This window comes from Solea senegalensis, linkage group LG10 (assembly GCF_019176455.1).
Source record: "Solea senegalensis isolate Sse05_10M linkage group LG10, IFAPA_SoseM_1, whole genome shotgun sequence".
Taxonomy (NCBI): Eukaryota; Metazoa; Chordata; class Actinopteri; order Pleuronectiformes; family Soleidae; genus Solea; species Solea senegalensis.
In genome coordinates, this window is record NC_058030.1 from 8,043,532 (window position 1) to 8,061,850 (window position 18,319).

Here is an 18,319-nt window from a genome sequence, read left to right on the forward strand (position 1 = left end):
TCGATTTTGGTCGAGAGAGGCTGTGGATGCATTATTGCCACAGACTGAAGCGTTTTGTCTGCACATCAGCAGAGAATCAAGTTATTGAGCAAATATGTACAAATTCTACAAGTTGGTTTTGAAATTTTTCTGTGATGCAACATGAACACGATGACTGGTATGATGATTTATAGTGTATGTTAGGAGCCTATATTCCTACATTGTTTTATATATATCATTTAACATCAGAATCAGAAGAGCTTTATTGCCAAGTATGATTTGCACATACAAGGAATTTGTTCTGGTGTCATTGGTGCATAACAAGCATACAAAATAAAAAAAAAAGGTTAAGTGATCATACTGCAGAAGCTAATAGACCTCTTTTTAAAAAAGTCAATGTAATGTAATGACGTTGTTTTAAACTTGGTTTCTGATATTGCTCGCAGTAACAGCCCGTCTTGTGTTCCTGTTCAGACTACTACAACAAATGGTTGAGGTTAGAGAAAAAATTCCCATTATGGTTTAGTAAGAAGAAAGCTGAATTCAGACACAATTTGTTTTTTTAATTAAACCTAAACCACCATCTTTATTGAACTTTAACCAGAGTGCTTCAGGTGCCAGGACTACAGACATTTCATACAAAACACATTTCTAGTTGTACAGAAACAGCAAATATCCATGTGCACAGAGAGCTCTGTGAGGATCAGCCAGACCACATTTGGACATGGAAAACATGACAAACATTTGAAGTACCGCTTTATGCACCACAAACACTGATAAGGATAAACACACACACATGCACATATAACTATAGTTGAGAGAACACTGGGCCCTTACCCTAACCCAGTGGTTCTCTATTATTTTCTGTCATGTGTGATGAAGCCAGCCATGCTTCCTCTTCATGTGATTCATCATTCACATGATGAAACCAGGTGGATTTCCTTCAGTTAAGTACATTTCCGACCACAACTGACCAAGTTCAAACTCTCACTGCATTCTTTGCATGTTGGGACAGAGGCCTCCAATGTGAGTGGCATGTGTCCACACATTGTCATTGTCCCGGAACTCCTACAGATCTCCAGGCAGGAAGGAGGGATCTCACTCTCAGCATGAAAAACATCAAGACGTCGCGATAAAACTCAAAACACCTCAAGGCTGCAGGTCTCTCAACTCTGACAAGTTTCCACACGTGTCCCGCCTCTAATGTAACAGAGTATTTAAAGACTAGCTATTTAGATTCCAGCAGAAGAGTGAGGGTGATTTTTACGAGTAATAACATCAGGACTAACGGAGGACGGCGTTTCAGTGGTGAGAGGTTGGACCTTATAGCAGGTTGGTGTTCTGTCGATGTTTAAGTGTTTAAGTTTTACTGGGGTTTTCCTGATGTTTAACAGGTATGTTTTACTGGGAGTTGTGTTCACCCTTGCTGCTGTGACATAAACATATCATGACAGGAGTGTAATTTAAAAATGCTCAAAGGTGTAAAAGTTAAAAGGTGCTCAAAGCAAGTGTTTTTGCCAGTAGCCCAGTCATTCAAACAAACAGGACAAAACGGTCGTCATTGATATCATAAGTTATTAAATCCATAATGGTAATGTCAGGTATAAAGTCTCAAGAAATTATATTAAACAGTAAGATTAAAATAATGCTATTGTATTTGTTGTACTTACTTTTACAACAAAGTGAGGGCCTCTGTGTAATACTGGGAATATTGTGGACTGATGTCTTGTGCTTGTGATGGGAATGTTGTTAAGGTCTGTCCTAATAAATAATGACAATACTAACTAATAATTTTAGGTGCGTATACTGTATGTGGAATGGCTGAGGTTTCCTGTGTGGTTTATGTGCGTGTATTGCCATGCCACTGAAGACTGTGACGTGCTTTACTAAGGACAATAAAGTCTCTCCCATCTATGTTTCTAGGAAGCCAAAGATATGACAGTGATGGACTGTGGACATTGTACTATTAATAGATTGAAGAGTATCTGGAGCATCTCTAAAGTGTTTGATTTCAATCCTCTCTTTATGTTCAATCTGCCACAAGTAACATGAGAGTTGATTATTATTAGAAACCAGTACTAATAACCATACCGCCATAACTATTCAGCTTTTAGAATGAATAAATAATTGAGGGTCTGCTTAGCAAAATAGATCGTGATAACAAAAAGAATTTTATGAAATAAAGAAATAAAGTGTAGCAATAAAACAATAACATATAACCATGACGATATTTGAGGAGCAGCTGTTCAAAAAAATAAAATGTTCATCTCTACTAATTGATATAAAAAGTAATTATTTCATAGGTTGGTAGAGTGATATCTACTATTATGACTCCCAGCCTGGCATTCATATCCAAAAAATCTTGTTTATGACCTATTTTGAAATTCAGTTCTCTCAGGCAGCAATGTTTTAACATCTTGTTTTCTCGATGGTTTGTTGCTTTGAATGGAGAACCCTGGGGTTTAGTTATTAAAGTCATGTTTCAATTATATTGTGCAACAATTGGAAAATAATTATTGATTGAGATCTTTGTCTTTATGATATTAAAAAAAACTGTTTTCCCTGAAGTCAAAGAGATTTGGTGCCGTCTCAGTGCTGTCACAAAAACTTGTCCAGCTCCATGTCTTAACATGAACTGATGGCTCCTCTGTTTTGCCGTGCTGAGGAAGAGTAGCAATAGAACAATAACACAAAAACATGTGGCCATGATGATATTTGAGTATGGATCAACTGTACTAATTGATATTAAAAAGTAATTACTTCATAGGTTGATATCTATGACTATGACTCCCAGTCTGATATTACTATCCAAAAAAGATGGTTCATTACATATTTTGAAATTCAATTCTCTGACGCAGCGATGTTTTAAAATTGCTAGTTTGATCTGGCTTTGAATAGAGAACCCTGGGGTCAGCTACTGAAGTCATGTTTCATTTTAATAATGCAACAAAGAGAAAACATTAACTTAGTCAGATCTTTGTCTACAGTATATTAAAAAAAACAGATAAGTCTGCCCTGAAGTCAAAGAGATTTGGTGCAGTATCAGTGCGCACAAAAAAACAGCCCAGCGCCATGTCTTAACATGAACTTATGGCTCCTCTGTTCTGCCGTACTGAAGAAGCTTAAAAAGACTTTTAATGTAATAGGAAATGTGAAAATGAGAATAAAATGTATATTGTGAGACTTAAATAAATATAAGATTTAACAAGACAATAATAAATAACACAACTTGGTTATTACCCTCGTGAAAACAATGATAACGTGCACATTTCGGATTTGTCATTGAACGTATTCATTCATTTAACTAATGCTATTGATAAAGCTATTAGCTAGCAAATTCTGCTAGTTTCAACAAATTTTGAGCATAGAAAGTAGCAGAACCACCTATTTTCTCTGACTAATGTTTGCATGTTCTCTTCTTCAGAGACAAGAATCCTGATTTAAAATGAATCTGGTGAAAATTCTTCATGAAAAAAAGCAAGTCTTCATCTTCTTTACTATGTTGGCCCTGATGAGCTCGTGCCAGGCCTTAACAAGAACAGACCCTCCACTCCTTCCTGATATACCTTTCCTTTTCATGTGGAATGCCCCAACTGAGCTGTGTGACATCCGCTTTGGCATGCCCCTCGATCTTACCCACTTCCATTTTATCAGCAGCACGCTGAAAACAGCAACCGACCAGAGCATCTCAATATTCTACACTGATCGCTTTGGTATCTTCCCCTACGTGGACGAAGACACTGGCGAGGTTTATGAAGACGGTCTACCACAGCTGGTTGACCTTCAGGAGCACCATGAGGAGGCCGAGAATGACATTCAGTATTACATTCCTTCCGACAAACCAGGACTTGCGATACTTGACTTTGAGGAGTGGAGGCCACAGTGGGCTAGAAACTGGGGCAGCAAAGACATCTACAGAGATATTTCAATTGAAACAGTCAAGAAGAAGAACCCCAACATGACTAATGATGAAGTACAGGACCGGGCAAAGATGGTATTTGAACGGGGAGCCAAGAGGTACTTCCTGCGCTCCATCCGCATTGGGAAGAGGCTGAGGCCCAAAAAACTCTGGGGTTACTACTTGTACCCTGACTGCTACAACTATGACTACAACCAGGACATGGCAGGCTTTACAGGAGAGTGTCCCGAGATTGAGAAAGACAGGAACGATGAGCTGACATGGCTCTGGAGAGAGTCCACAGCTCTCTATCCATCCATTTATCTGGAGCTGGTGCTCAGAGACTCCCAGCAGGCCAAGCTATTTGTCCGGCATCGAATCCAAGAGACTATTAGAGTGTCAATGCTTTCCAACAGTTCCTACTCTACCCCCATTTATGCCTACATCCGCCCTGTGTACAAAGACAGTGTCGACGACTACATGTCAGAGGTCAGATACACCTGTGCTTGGTCAGATAAGACATTTTTTTGTAATCTTTACATTAATGTATCACTATTTCCCAATTATTATCTAGACTGTGGAAGCCCACTATCGTCTAGGTTTTTACATCTCTCATAATAACTTGGATGAAGAAAGCTCTGTTTTGCTCCATTGCTTCAAATAGAATATCCATGTGCAATGCTACTTGCAGAGTTGTTTGACTCGCGTTTTTATTCATATCGTGTTTATATTTATTTATAACATTATTACCACCCATGCAATCAGCCAGACCTTGTAAGTATCTTGCATCGTTAACTGTCACTTCAGGTTTATTTAACAGCATATGTTACAACAGCCATATGCTTCAGACTCCATAAGACTGATGAACTGCAAGCGTCTGACGAGTCTCACTTAAGCATTTAAACACAATTTATCTAGCTACATGCCTAGCAAGTTTTGTTACCAACATAAATATGCAATTAACTTTAGCTGCGATAGTATTTGAAATGCTAACTGTCTGCTCTTCCCTGACAAACACTGAGATGAACACGGAACAACTGTATACGGACATAAAATAGTAAATCATTCAGAAAGCATACATTTAGCTTTTCCGATTATCTGGCCAAATTGTTCTGTAGTGTGAGGGGTTAACAGACATGATTTTAACGTAATCAGCCACATCAGAGGCTTGGTTCTGATATTTAAGACTGAACAGCTTTTAACCGAAAATGCCAACAGTCCGCCTCCATGTCTGTTTATATTCTGAAGTCGTTAAATTACGCAACTTTGTGTGAGATCCCAAATCCCTGGAATCTCCTCCCCAAAATAGTTTGATTAAGCGCCAAGTATGTGGTCCTGCGTCTTGACTGGATTGTCTACTCTCAGGATTAAAAAAAATTGAAGATTGGTTACAATAATTTTCCCACGTCTCTAGTGTGGGGCAGGCTTTAATTATGTTTTGCTTTTTGGAGCAACCAGAAACCTAGTAACTCCCATGTTGTTTTTTTAAGGTTAAACTATATTGGCATTGTATTTAGGTTCTAATGTGCGGACCTCAGGTCCTGTGTAAAATTGCATTTACAGTCAATGGGGGGCTAATTCTCCACCATCTATTTCTGTTATACATCGGGACATATACCTGAGCATTATCACATTAACAAGAAACATTTCACCAGAAAGTATTTGAAAACCAAGCAGGCAAATTTTGCTGTTACTGACTGACAAAAAAGAAAGCTGAGTTAACATATTTTGCTTGAAATGGTAAGGCTTTTTTATATGTCAATTACTTTTGAACTTTGCTTTGTTTTTTCAGTTTGATCTGGTCAACACTATTGGAGAAGCTGCAGCTCTTGGTGCTGCCGGTGTAATTTCCTGGGGAGACATGAATGTCACTGATACAGAGGTAGAAACTGGCATCACATTGTAGTTTTCCTGGAAGGATTAAATTTATTCAATAGTTTGCAACTTAATCCGACAACAACTAACTAACTTAACATCCCATGTCCTGTAGGACTCCTGCTTGGACGCTCGACGCCACCTGGAGCAGGTCATGAACCAATACATTATGAATGTCTCCGTGGCAACACAGCTCTGCAGCCACGCGATTTGCCAGAGAAAAGGTCGCTGCGTGAGGAAGCGGTGGGATGATGACGTCTACCTCCACCTTGACCCACGTCGATACCAAATCCAGCGGGTTAGGAGAGGCGGCCCACTTACCGTGAGCGGTGGCCTCTCGCAGGACGATATCAACTGGTTTGACCACCACTTTGACTGCATGTGCTACACCAAAGAGCCTTGCAGATCGGTTGCAACAGTCAATATCATTAATGAAGCCTTCGTCAAGGGCAATAGAGGTGCTGACAGGCCCTGCTCCCTCATGCTGGTGATGATACTACTCTGTCTGAAGTATGTAATGATGTGATGATATGACTGTTTATTGTGTTAGTTGTTTATTTCTTGTTATTAAATATATATATAATATATTTATTATATATATATATATTAAAGTTTTTTTTAAATGTGCATGACGCTGAATTAACCTGTTAGAGCTTTGGTTCTCAAAAGTTTTATATTAAGTACCACCTGAGAAAATATTGAACTCACAAAGTAATGCCGTAATCGCCAATGTTAAAATACAGTGGTGTGAATAGGTCGAGCCAAGTCAGCTACGGACTTTTCACAGGAGGCAGATTTATGTAGAAATGTACACTTGCTCTATCGCTTTCAATTCATGATCACCAGAGGACAAGTCCTGGTGAGTCAAGACATTCATGTCCCTGATATGTATTACAACAACTTATGTGACTTATTTTTCTTCCATCTGAAACCTGGTGGGTTAGGGTTAGGATCTGGTACCTGGTGTTTGTGCTAATTCTCAAATGTTATGATATGAAAATGGTGAACATTGTAAACATGCATGACAGTGTTTCAAAATAGATGTATTAACTCCTGTTCTCATCAGACAATCCTGAGAGATTCAATTTTCAGTTTTTCTTAGAATGAAACAGTACTGAATAAAAACCCAATAAAACAACAGACTCACTTACTCCTTCTTGGTCCTCTCCAGATGGACGGTAAAAGGGAAGATTTGTCCTGTTCCTGCAGGGTAGCCAGATGATGACCAGTAGATGGGAGGAAAGTGTGATAGAGGCAGTGAGCAGGAGCTGGAGAAGAAACCAGTGTGTTAACTTCTTTTTAGTATGAAAAGTCAACAAGGGACAGAAACAACATCCCCATTTTGATCTGATAAATATTTGGCTACTATCCTCAGGGTTGGGTGCATCCACTCTGGCTTTGTTATGGCTCATTAGCTTTTACTGCCAGACTAGATTGATTTCATTTTCCCTTTGATAAACTTGGGGGAAAAAGCAAAATAAATACATGAATAAAGGTAGTATTTTATTACCAAAATACTAACACAAGCTACCTAGCTTAGTCACCAGCTCGGGTAAAGGTCTTCCTCGAACATTTATCACATATATGACATTTTTAGCATTAAAATGACAACTGTGCTCGGTTGAGCGGCTAACGTTCTGTGTACGATTTCGCTAACGTTAGCATAGCAACTTTGCTAACAACAGAAACCCAGTGACAGCATTCAATAAGACAGAGGTTCACCACTGAAAAAGACCAGCGAATAAATATTAATATTAGAACATTAATAAGTTAATAACCCTGTTTCACTTACAAAACAATGAACATTTAAATCCAAGTCAGCAGGTTCCTTTACTGACAGACTGTGGTAGCTTGGTTCAGTGTGTGGGTGTGACGATGACGGTGGGCGAATCAACAGCTTACATCTAGTTTTAGGGTTTTGAGTAAAAAGTTAATATTATTATAACAGACTTCAGAGTTTTAAAGACACTGCAAAAACTGGCAGTAAATAATAATGAGATACTTGATACTTGATACTTGATACTCAAAATGATGACTTGCTCAGTCATCATTTTGAGAGTGTCCCATAATTATGAGATAAGTCATAATTATGAGATACTTAATCATAATAACGAGATGCTAAGTCATAATTTTGAGATACTTTGTCCGAATTATGACTTATTATCGCACAATTATGGACTTACTAATACATATTACTTTATTAAGTAGCAGAAATGGGCTTCCATACAGTATAATGTACTCTACTTATTCTACTTATTCCACATATTTTAATTTGCTGTGAAGGTAGATTGATATTAAATATTAGATTACATATTAAGAAATAACAATTGTCAATAGCAATTCTTGAAAAGTACACAAACAGTTTGTTTTTTTGGCTGGTTTGATGAACATGCAACCGTGTTGTACTGAATATTGTTGTCCTGCAGGGGGAGCCAGAGCTCTTTTCCTGTCTTCACTCTTGAACCTCAGTGGTTTTGAGATGATGTGTTTGACAAACACATTTCAGCACATATTACCTTCTTTACTCCTTAGGTAACACAAACAGTTGCAAATTCTTCTCAAGTATGATTCAATTACATTGATTTTCATGCACATTCCACAATGTCAGTGGCTGAAGTGGTTGAGCATGTGTACCTAATAAATTGGCCAATGACGGTATAACATGAAGTTTTAAGCTTGTGTGACATGATGTCCTGTGTGAGCTTGAGAAACAACGTGGTTTCTTCTAGTCCAAGAGAAAAGAAAACTTCATCCTTACATAACATTTAACACTAAAAATCCACAGAACATTGTGTTGTTTCTCTTCTATAATGACGTTATTAAACTTAATTGTTTGTTTCTGTGTTGACTTCAGTGTTGTCTTTAAAAGCATAGCATTCAGCTACAACCTTAAAATGGACACACAAGAAAAGAGCAACAGTGATTTTTATGTGTTAGTTTAGTTGTATGTGTAGATTACTAATGGCAAGTGTTGTAGTGGTGGATTGTCAAAGTAAACCCCAAATGCTGGCGTCTGATGAAGATATGAAGAAAGGACTCCTCCCCTCTATATTTTCCACAGTTAGTTGGCTCTCTGTGTTTTCATCTTGTGCCTTCAGTCTCAGCAGCGACTGAAGCTTCATTCACATGGAGTCACACAAACACACCAGCCCACTGTAGTGATCCAGGGTCACTGAATGAATCATGAATGAATAATAGCTCAGAGGGGAGTTTTTACCATGTGTTCAGTCTCTGAGGCACAACTTCCTCTCGGGGAGTTTGTGTATAAAACACAGAGACAAACAAATCTCTTCTTGTATAATGTACCTAAAAGGGATACTTGAGTAAAAGTACAAGTATCTTAGCAGAAAATGACTGACTTTAAGCAGGAATAGACAACCTTATGATACTATCTATGAGGTGGAAAGTGTTGAATTGCATTTACTCATGTTACTGTAATTGATTAGGTATTGTGTATACGTATAAAGTGTTGGTTTGTATTTAAAAGAAAATAAAGATAAAATAATAATAAAAAAAAAAATCCTGTAACCCGTAAACTTTGGCAATGAATGATGACGACATTATGTGTTCACATATTTTATTCTGTCAGCACTTTTTAATTTGTTTGCCTTTAACAATGAATGTAAACTTTGTGTCCCCTTGTCAAACAAGCTACTTTTTCTACTTTTTACTTGGAAATGTTTTCCTGATATTACTGACATATCTGTATCTCATGCTCACACAATACATTCTTGTGATACTGGCATTGTGTGTCTTCTTAAATATGACACATTACAGCACTGCGACGGTTGAAAAATATAACTCATTCTCTGTTACGGGGGAAAGTCCATAATAACTTGGTGGTAAAACACGCTCTGTGTGTCTGCATTCCTGAGCACAGTGAGATTTTATGTCACAGCGTGTTTGACTTCATCTCACGTCACTCTCATCCATATGCAGGACCGGTCAGCATCAGCTGGTCCTTCAGTGGAATCCGGTTCACAGAGCGACAGAGCTGCTCTGATGAACGGCCTCACTGTTGTACGCGCTGTATGAATATTTCATGCCAGGGATCTAAATTCTGCTGTGACCTGCACCTGAAAAGTGAAGCCCAGACAGTATGAAGGAAGCAGCCACCAGGGGGCGACTCCACTAGTTACAGAGAGAATAAGCTTATTTCTCACTTGTACCTGATGAGTTCAACTTTTCTTTAATAGCACACAATGTCAGTTTTGTAGGTCATTTTCCCATTCATCCATCACGTTATCCTCCACATGAGGGTTGCTGTGCCAATCTCAGCTGACACCCTGGACAGACAAACAACCATCCACTCTCACACTCACAGTCACAGTCAGTTTACAGTATCCAATTTCCCTAATCCCCAAATCTGCATGTTTTTGGATTGTGAGAGGAAACCCCCCCCACACACATGGGGGGGTCGCAGGTGAATTTCCAGTTGCAAAAAGTTATCATGGCGCCGCTCAAATTGCGAATCTCGAGGCTTCAAAAACGGGAGTTCTGTGGAGTTGCAAATATCATACTTATTTTGCATTAGCCATTAATGTTCTATCTGTGCCTATACGGCGTATGTATAGTGGGAAAATGAGCTGCTGAGAAAGAAAACATTCAAACATTCAGACTGCTCACTAACAGCCTGCTCCAACCCGGCCCAGTTTGGCTCGGCACAGTCATCATCCTGCCTGCATTATCTGCTCTGTCGGATGGAAAGTGTGGACAAGGGGGTGGGGATGAAAGCTTAATTGTCCTGATTCTCTTCCTTTGTTGGGGATTGTAGCAACATTTCTAGGTCACCGGCTGTGACTGAACACCCCACTGCCTAAACTGATGCTTCACTATGAGAATAACACCCCTCCTTTGTGTGTGCCCCCCTCCTCATCCCTCATCCTCTCCTCCCCATATTTCACTCTGCACTATCGAGAGGAATGCAATTAGAAATCAGCTCCCGGCAACAACACCAACAAAAACCATGCGGCGATCAACAAACCGATTCCAGCTTGTGTTTTAAAAATGCAGACACTGTTTGTTTCTTTATCCTGAGTTTTGGACGCTGCATCTAAAGGCCTCTGATGATGGTTTCAGTCATAAAACATTACATTTGAATAAATTCCTAGGTCTTTTCACTGAATAATAAAAACGGGAGGCAGATGATCCACTGTGATGATGAAGGAAGAGCAAGAAGCCTTTGACCGTAAAGCTCTGCGAGACATCGCATGCTTACATGCTCAGGCTGCTGGGCACGAAAGGTAAAAGAAATGAATCCTCTAGGAACCATCGTACCATCCACTATCTACCACTTTATCCTCCATATAAGGGTATAAGGGTGCTAATCCCAGCTGACATAGGGCAAAAGTTGGGGTCACACCCAGGAGAGGTCACCAGTCCATCACAGGGCCACATAGAGACAAACAGCCGTTCACTCTCACGTGACAATTAAGAGTATCCAATTTACCTAATCCCCAAATCTGCATGTTGAGAAACCCCACCCAAACTACATGCAGAAAGTCCCTTGTTCCGACGGGGCTGTGAACCACGTGGCCCCTACTTATCACATTAACCTAGCGTTTACTGTACAGTAACAAAGCGATTCAACTGCTTCAAACCCAAACAAGAAAGAATCACTTAATGACACTCAATCATCCTCAGTGTTTGTCAAACGTACCCATGGTTCCTCCACCTCATGTCCTGAAACAGTTTAAAAACAAACATCAGAGGGAGGACATATTGATTTATTGATTTATTGCGGGACCGTTTTTAAACCTGCTTCAGATAAACATGAGAAAGTGACACTTGATTTGACTTGTTGATGCCTCCAGGTAAAGTGCAGCTCGTAACTTCATGTTTTGTGACTCTTTGTGGGTTTTTGTTTTGTCTTTGCAGACAGAAGTTACATTACCTGCATCATCCGCACAATCCTAGGACGACCGGCTTTCGTTTCCTTCGTAACCTGGCTACTGTCCACCAATCAGGGGCCGGTGATTCCAGCACTCCCAGGATGTCCTCTCATCCCAGAAAACAGCCCTGGGAGCAGTTAGGAGAAGGTCAGTGAGCAGCTTGTTTAGTAGCAGAGCCTCAGTGTACCCGCCACCCCATTGTTTCTGAATGAATGGGGCTGTCTAATTACTGGAGCAGGGACTGGGGCCGCCAGCCTCGGTCACAAAAGACTTGGACGCACACGTTTGATGCCAGAGAGCAAATCAAAGCCAAAAGGACGATTAGGGACGAATGCAGTTTCCTTACAAAGAGTCCTCTCTGGGCGATTCTGCTTTGAATACAATTGGACGAGAACATTGTCGTTAACCGAGTGTGTGAAAGGCATTTTTAAATCTCAGATGATGAGTAGAATTCATATGAAAACAAATGCACAACAATCTAGAGTAAGAATATTGTTCATTAGAGGCATCACATTTGGAGCGATGAAATAAAAACTACAGTTAATAATATTAAACAATATTTAACGGTGCAGATTTGATGTATAATTATTACCTTGGCTTTTGTCTGTGAGCAGACAAAGGGGCGGGGTCCTGTATGGCCCAAGGAAGAAATGATTAGATTGTGGTTGTGATCCATGTACAAATCCTGATTCAGGATTTAAGGGTTAGGGTTCTAACTGTTAACCTTGAAGGACAGGAGACTCTATGACCCTGTGAGCACCCCCTGAGTGCTTTCTCTAATGTTAAAATATAAAACTTTTCAATTGTTGCATCAAATGATTGGACCAAAAAAAAACTCTGTCTCTGCTTTTAAAGACAATTCTTATTGACACTTGTTAATGTTTAACCAATAATTTGAGACTGTTTTTCTCCCTCTTCACAAGTGTTTTCTGGCACATTGAAAATAGGAACTTGTTCTGAATGTTTTGCCAGGTAAAAACAACAACAACCTTATTTTTAAGAGTGAGATTGGAGAGTTCTTTTATCCCCAAACGGAAGTTTGTGTCGCTTTGTAAACCGCTCACTCCCTCGCAAACCAAACTCCATACAGAAATTTGGCTATTTTACATTTTACAAGGCACACAGGAGTTGTTATTGTTCCACTGCTGCCTCCATCAGTGAGTTCAAATGTGTTATTTTGTGACTTCAGTGTTCGGATAGACCTACCTGACACAAACTTACCAAACAAAGCAGCAGCTTCTGTGTCGTCACAAGCTAAAAACAACTTTAGTGTGGCCTGACGGCTCGATAAAGAAACTTATTATATATTATATTAATTTTATTATATTATATTAAGATACTGTAATCATATAGAGAAATAGATTTGATTAGGCAAGCCTAATAAAAGTGGCTACAATCTTCAGGTCAGAACAACACACCTCAGTAAATCTGTAACATCACTTCTTTGCCTTGTTTACCAAACGTGCAGTAAACAGGGCAAAGCAGGGCAAGAGTGAGTGAGTGAGCCTCCATGTATGTGCTACTGTCGCACTGTTCACCATGGCAGCCAGCTGAGGAAAACTCCTCCTGTTGTCATGACAACAGGAGACAAAGACAATGGCACGCTGTGTTCTACCCTGGCTGGGCAGTGGCTTGCGTGATGACGGAAAAAAAAAAGTGGGAAAGAGACGGAAACAGCCGAGTTGTGCGTGACACAGCAAATAAACGGTCACCAGAAGTGAAGTCGGGTTTTGTTCTCGTGCTTTTTTCTTTTTTGAGCAAAACAAAACCATAATAAATAATGTTGTTGCTTTGAGTTGCTGTCCTTAAGGGAGGGAGGTTGGATTGTGCATTGGACCGAGTGTAAGACGATGAACTGTAAAAAAAACAACAATGGCAGTTGTGTCCTCTGGACGACAGAGAGTCTTACTCTGCTCCTTGTCCTTGTTTGGGTTTCCTCCTCTTCTTCTACCACCGAGTATGATTTTCCCCAGAATAAAGTGCTTTGCCAAATTTGGTGTTTGATTTAAGGGGTTAAATTAAACCTAAATGGTCTTATTGTCTCGAGTTTCCCCTCAATTTACTTTCAGACCCAGATGAATTGGACACTCTAAATTGACCATGAGAGTGAATCTTCTTTTTTCTCTATGTGTCTCTGTGATGGACTGGCTACCTGTCCAGGGGGGGCCTTGCTTCGCCCTACGTCAGCTGGGATGACATGGACATAGGGCGACCCGCATGTGGAGGATAAAGCGGTGGAAGTAGAAGATGAGTAAGTGAGATGTCATGGTGGGAAATTTTGTTTTCAAATAAAACTTTTTAATTGAAGTGACAAAACACTGTCACACTACAGACCGAGTGCAGTGCAGTTTCTGTGAAGAACAAAATACTCACACATACACACACACACACACGTCAGCCTGACTCCCGACATCAGCTACGCTACACAGCATCTACAGACATTTTCAATATATTACTGTACATGCATTTACCATTTAACTCTTCAAAAATGCAAAATGCAACAACTAACGGTATTACATGATATTCTGAATCGTTTCCTGGAAAGAACTCTAAGTGGATCAAAGTTTAAGTCGTACATTCCCATATAATCAATTCCAATTACTTGAAAGAATTTGTTTCAAACAAATAAATATTTTCTTGGCGAGCGACAGGTGTAAATTCAACACAACTAACTAAACTCTACAGGAAACACTACCTATTTTCCGAGGAAATGGTTGGGAATGACATCAAATAAAATAAAAATACAAAGTGGCAGATTCTGTAAAAAGAAACGTGAGTTAAAGAAATAAATGCTACGATTTAATACTGTGTTCTCTTCTATGTGAACTCTGTAAACAGTGAGAGGGCAGACAAGTCGTCTGTTCGTCTGTCAGCACAGACACTTTAAGTCCAGGAGTCTGTAAACTGATGGGGTCACGCCCATCATCCAATGTCCTAATAACATTAAAGGAAGCTCTGTTGACCTTTGACCTCAGCAATGTGTCCCCACAGTGGTATAGGCAGCGGAGGTGGAGGCTTCCTCACAGATGGTACTGAACGGCGACAGCTCCAGCTCAGTGGTTATGAGCTCGTTGTCGGCGTCGCCGGTGGCCGGGGACTGTGGCGGGCCGCACTCGTCGCAGCAGCAGCAGCAGCAGTCCAGGAAGGCTTTGGTAAACGGCTGGCACAGCGAGAACAGCAGCACCGGCGTCACCGCGGACTTACAGAAGAGCAGCAGCTGGCTGACCAGGTGAAGGATGTCCAGCACTTTCCTGGGAACACTGGCTTCCATGTACGTGCTGAGGATGTTGCAGATGTTCTCCGGGATGATGCAGAAGCCGTAGAGGATGGCCAACACCACCACGGCGCAGTTCATCTGGCTCTCGAGCTGGATCTGCTTCTTGCTGCCACGGACGCAGGAGCGCTCGGCGCGGCGGATCTTGCGAGCCGTGAGCAGCGAGCTGCAGATGGTGAACAGCGTCGGGAGGCAGAAGTAGCAGCCGAAGTACCACCAGAGTCGAGCGCCGTCGTACGTGAGACCCAGGATGTACAGAGTGTCCGGGAGCTCGGTGGAGATTCGGACCACGCAGCGCTCGCACGGCGTCACGTCGGGCGGGTCGCCGTCCTCGGTCACCAGCTGACGTATCAGCAGCTCGGGTAGCGCGAGCAGCAAAGCGCCCAACCATATGACGGCGAGCTTGGCCGTGGTGGACGCCCAGTTCTCGATCATCTCATAATACATCTGCACGTTGGTGGCGGCCCGGAACCGATCGATGCACAGAGCGCACAGTGTGAAGGTCGTGACCCCAAGAGAAGCCACCTGGGGACAAAAGCAAACTCTGGTTACACTTGAAACACCAGGGGGAAAAGGTGCAAAAATGGCACTGCAACATAAAAGGTACATCAATAAAAATAGAAGTAAAACAGTAAAAAGGTGACATAATAGAATTGTAAAATGGTAAAAACTACATAGAAGTGTCTGGGTTGACTATTTGTATCCTGGGGTGAAGGCCAAGGAGAAGAGGTGGGTCTTTAAAAACTACACAACAACTTCTAAATCGCACCTTTAATAACTTGTTACTGTATGAAATATGTACACACTAAATGTCACAGAGGTCATGTAGTTCCTCGTCTGATAAGTAGCTCAGACTTAGTCAACACAGCCTTTGGTTTTCCGACGAGCAGAGGGCACAAACACTGGCATGTCCAGATGTGAACACATGTCATAGAAATTGCAGCCATGGTGTTGTGTCACATGATTCTGAACGCCTCCACTTTCCTGGTATTGGATTTGACTAAATTTCAGGATGTTTAATCTAAGGAACTGAAGAGCAGAGGTGACCGAGCCTTTGCGGCGGAAGTCCCTCAGCTTTGGAACAGCCTGCCCTGGTTCATCAGATCAGGTGTGCCCACACTCTGAGATTTTTACATCTTCTTTAAAAACCTATTTTTTAAAACATTACTTTTCTTTTACTACATTTCCTAAACTAGGGAAATCACTCAGAGAGAGCAAACTTCCTTCAAGGCCACAGTTTCACCACTGGTGTTTCCTGCAGCTTCGTGTTCACATTCACAACAATACGAAGGATAAATTATCATAATATTTACAGTCCTGACGTTTTTTAATTAACTTTATTGCATCTACACCTTGGGACAATCTCGCCTCGAGTAAAAAGCAGAAACTATAAATCTTATCAAGCATAAAATGTTATCTCATCACATGATCTCCCTCTGAGCTGAATGCACTCATCAGACCTGTTTTCCACACGTCACTCGTGCAGTGAGACATGATCCACAGAGGTCCTCTCACCTCCAGGTACGGGACGATCCTGCAGGAGAACTCTCCCAGCAGCCAGTTCTTCGTCAGCTCGTGAAACACCACGAGCGGCAGACAGAAGAAGATAATGACGAAATCCCAGAGCGCGAGGTTGGCCAGCAGCGAGTTGGAGATGCTCCTCATGTAGTAGTTGTGACACACGATGCACATGACCGACACGTTCCCGATGATGCCCACAGTGAAGATGACGATGGCGAGGATCATGACCGCGTACGCGCCGTAGGACTCCGCGGTGACCGGGAAGAACGGGTTCTTCACCTGCTTGCGTCTGGTGCGCGTGTTTCCCGGCACGAACGGCGTGGTATCGGGGAAGTCCGGCAGAGAATATTCCTCCTCATAGTCGCTGGTGTTGACGGCGAATTGCGCGGCCTTTTGCGCCTGTGCCATGGCCGTTGGCAGAGGCTGTGACGCGGACGCGGCTCCTTCCTGCAGCGGCTCACTGCGCTTCAGTCTGTTGGGTTTTGCGCTGCGTCTTTGTCGCTGCTTGTCCGCGGGGATGCAGGCGGACCCATGCGGGGTTTGGTGAGGAACCTCTCCAGGAATGCACCCACCTCTCCGCGGCTCTGTACGTAAGGCTTCCCCTGCGGATACATGTCGTGTGCGCTCGGCGTTACTTTTACGCACAGCGCGGCGGGGAATCTCTGACACTAGCAGTTTAGACGACAACCGATTTACAGTTTCCACCCACGAGGCTTGCGTGTTCACGCCGCGCGTCCCCACACTGTCCTCTCCACTATCCGTGCGCCATTCCCGGCTCTGCGCATTCCTTTCAGCGGCGGAGGACTCGTAATGAGGACTGAAAGTCGTCTTTGTTTTCTGCCAGTCGAGTTGACTCGCGACGGCCTCGCTACACAGCCACAAACACAGTAACGTCACGGATGGAGTTGGCATAGTGTTGTTCCGTCTAACCCGTGAGATAAAACCGAGTGACCCTAAATGAACAGTCCATGTCTGACCTCTCCACAGTATCCTTCACAGGCAGTTCAGTTTGCCTCCGCGCAAACAGCTTTCACCAGGTCTTTGCTCGCGTAAAACTAGCGAACCTGTCGGGTTCAGGTGGGTCCCGGGGCGGCTCCAGTCTGGAGACATCACCGAAGAGAGAACACCCAGAGCGGAACAACTTAAGCAGATGTTCAGAGGGTTGTAGAGCTGGATCTCAGGCGAGGCGCTGTCCACCTCCGTCAGAGAAAGTTTGCGCTCATCACACTTGAGCGCTCAAAGGCCTCGGCTAAGCAAAGATCTGACCGAAGGAGACGCGGATCATCCGAGAGACATGGGAGGACCCGAGGGAGGGAGCGGTAGGAGGGAGGAGGAGGAGAAGAAGAAGGAGGAGGAGGAGGGCTGGTAGAGGAAGAGGCCAGTCATCAGCTTATTCTGATCCGATAATAAATTGTAGAAATAACATCAACTACAACCTGAAAGATCCACTGACGTTTTGGGGGTTTAATGTGTAAAATGTTTCAATTGAAACGTTAAAAATGTGAGAGTGAAAGATTTTTCCAGATCTCTGTGTGTGTGCTCAACAGGAGAGAAAATAAACAACCCTTTTTTAAGGTTTTGACCTCAAAATCGTACATGGCCAACCGTTGTATAGTGCAATCTTTAAATAACCTAAAGTGAGTTTCCTTTACTACAGAAGTTCTAGTTTTAGTTCCTGCATGACATGTTTTATTCCCATGCTGTACATAAACACAGGAAAAGTGATTTTACACTTATCTCATTAAACAAAAACCTTAAAATGAACATCCAGCTTGTCAGAAAAAGTTAAAAAAAAACTTTATAAAAAAACCTGGTTAATGTTAAGTGGACTTACATCTCTGGACAACAGTAAATAAAAGGTGTCTCTTTCCTCCGTTAAAC

General features: G+C 41.9%; 2 protein-coding genes across 2 annotated transcripts; one reads left to right on the forward strand and one right to left on the reverse strand.

Annotated features, from left to right (window-relative positions):
* The first annotated feature begins 939 nt into the window (after positions 1-939).
* LOC122776001 (hyaluronidase-5-like) lies at positions 940-6,890 on the forward strand. The gene is made up of 4 exons (XM_044036297.1): positions 940-1,311; positions 3,404-4,366; positions 5,670-5,759; positions 5,868-6,890. Exons 2-4 carry the CDS (start codon positions 3,425-3,427, stop codon positions 6,276-6,278), a joined length of 1,443 nt encoding a protein of 480 aa, XP_043892232.1. The 5' UTR covers positions 940-1,311; positions 3,404-3,424; the 3' UTR covers positions 6,279-6,890.
* A 7,029-nt stretch (positions 6,891-13,919) lies between these two features.
* On the reverse strand, positions 13,920-17,765 carry gpr37a (G protein-coupled receptor 37a). Its single transcript, XM_044036723.1, has 2 exons — positions 16,433-17,765; positions 13,920-15,442 (listed from the first exon to the last, which is right to left on the reverse strand). The coding sequence occupies exons 1-2, from the start codon at positions 17,348-17,350 to the stop codon at positions 14,615-14,617; spliced, it is 1,746 nt and encodes a 581-aa protein (XP_043892658.1). The 5' UTR covers positions 17,351-17,765; the 3' UTR covers positions 13,920-14,614.
* Positions 17,766-18,319: the final 554 nt, after the last annotated feature.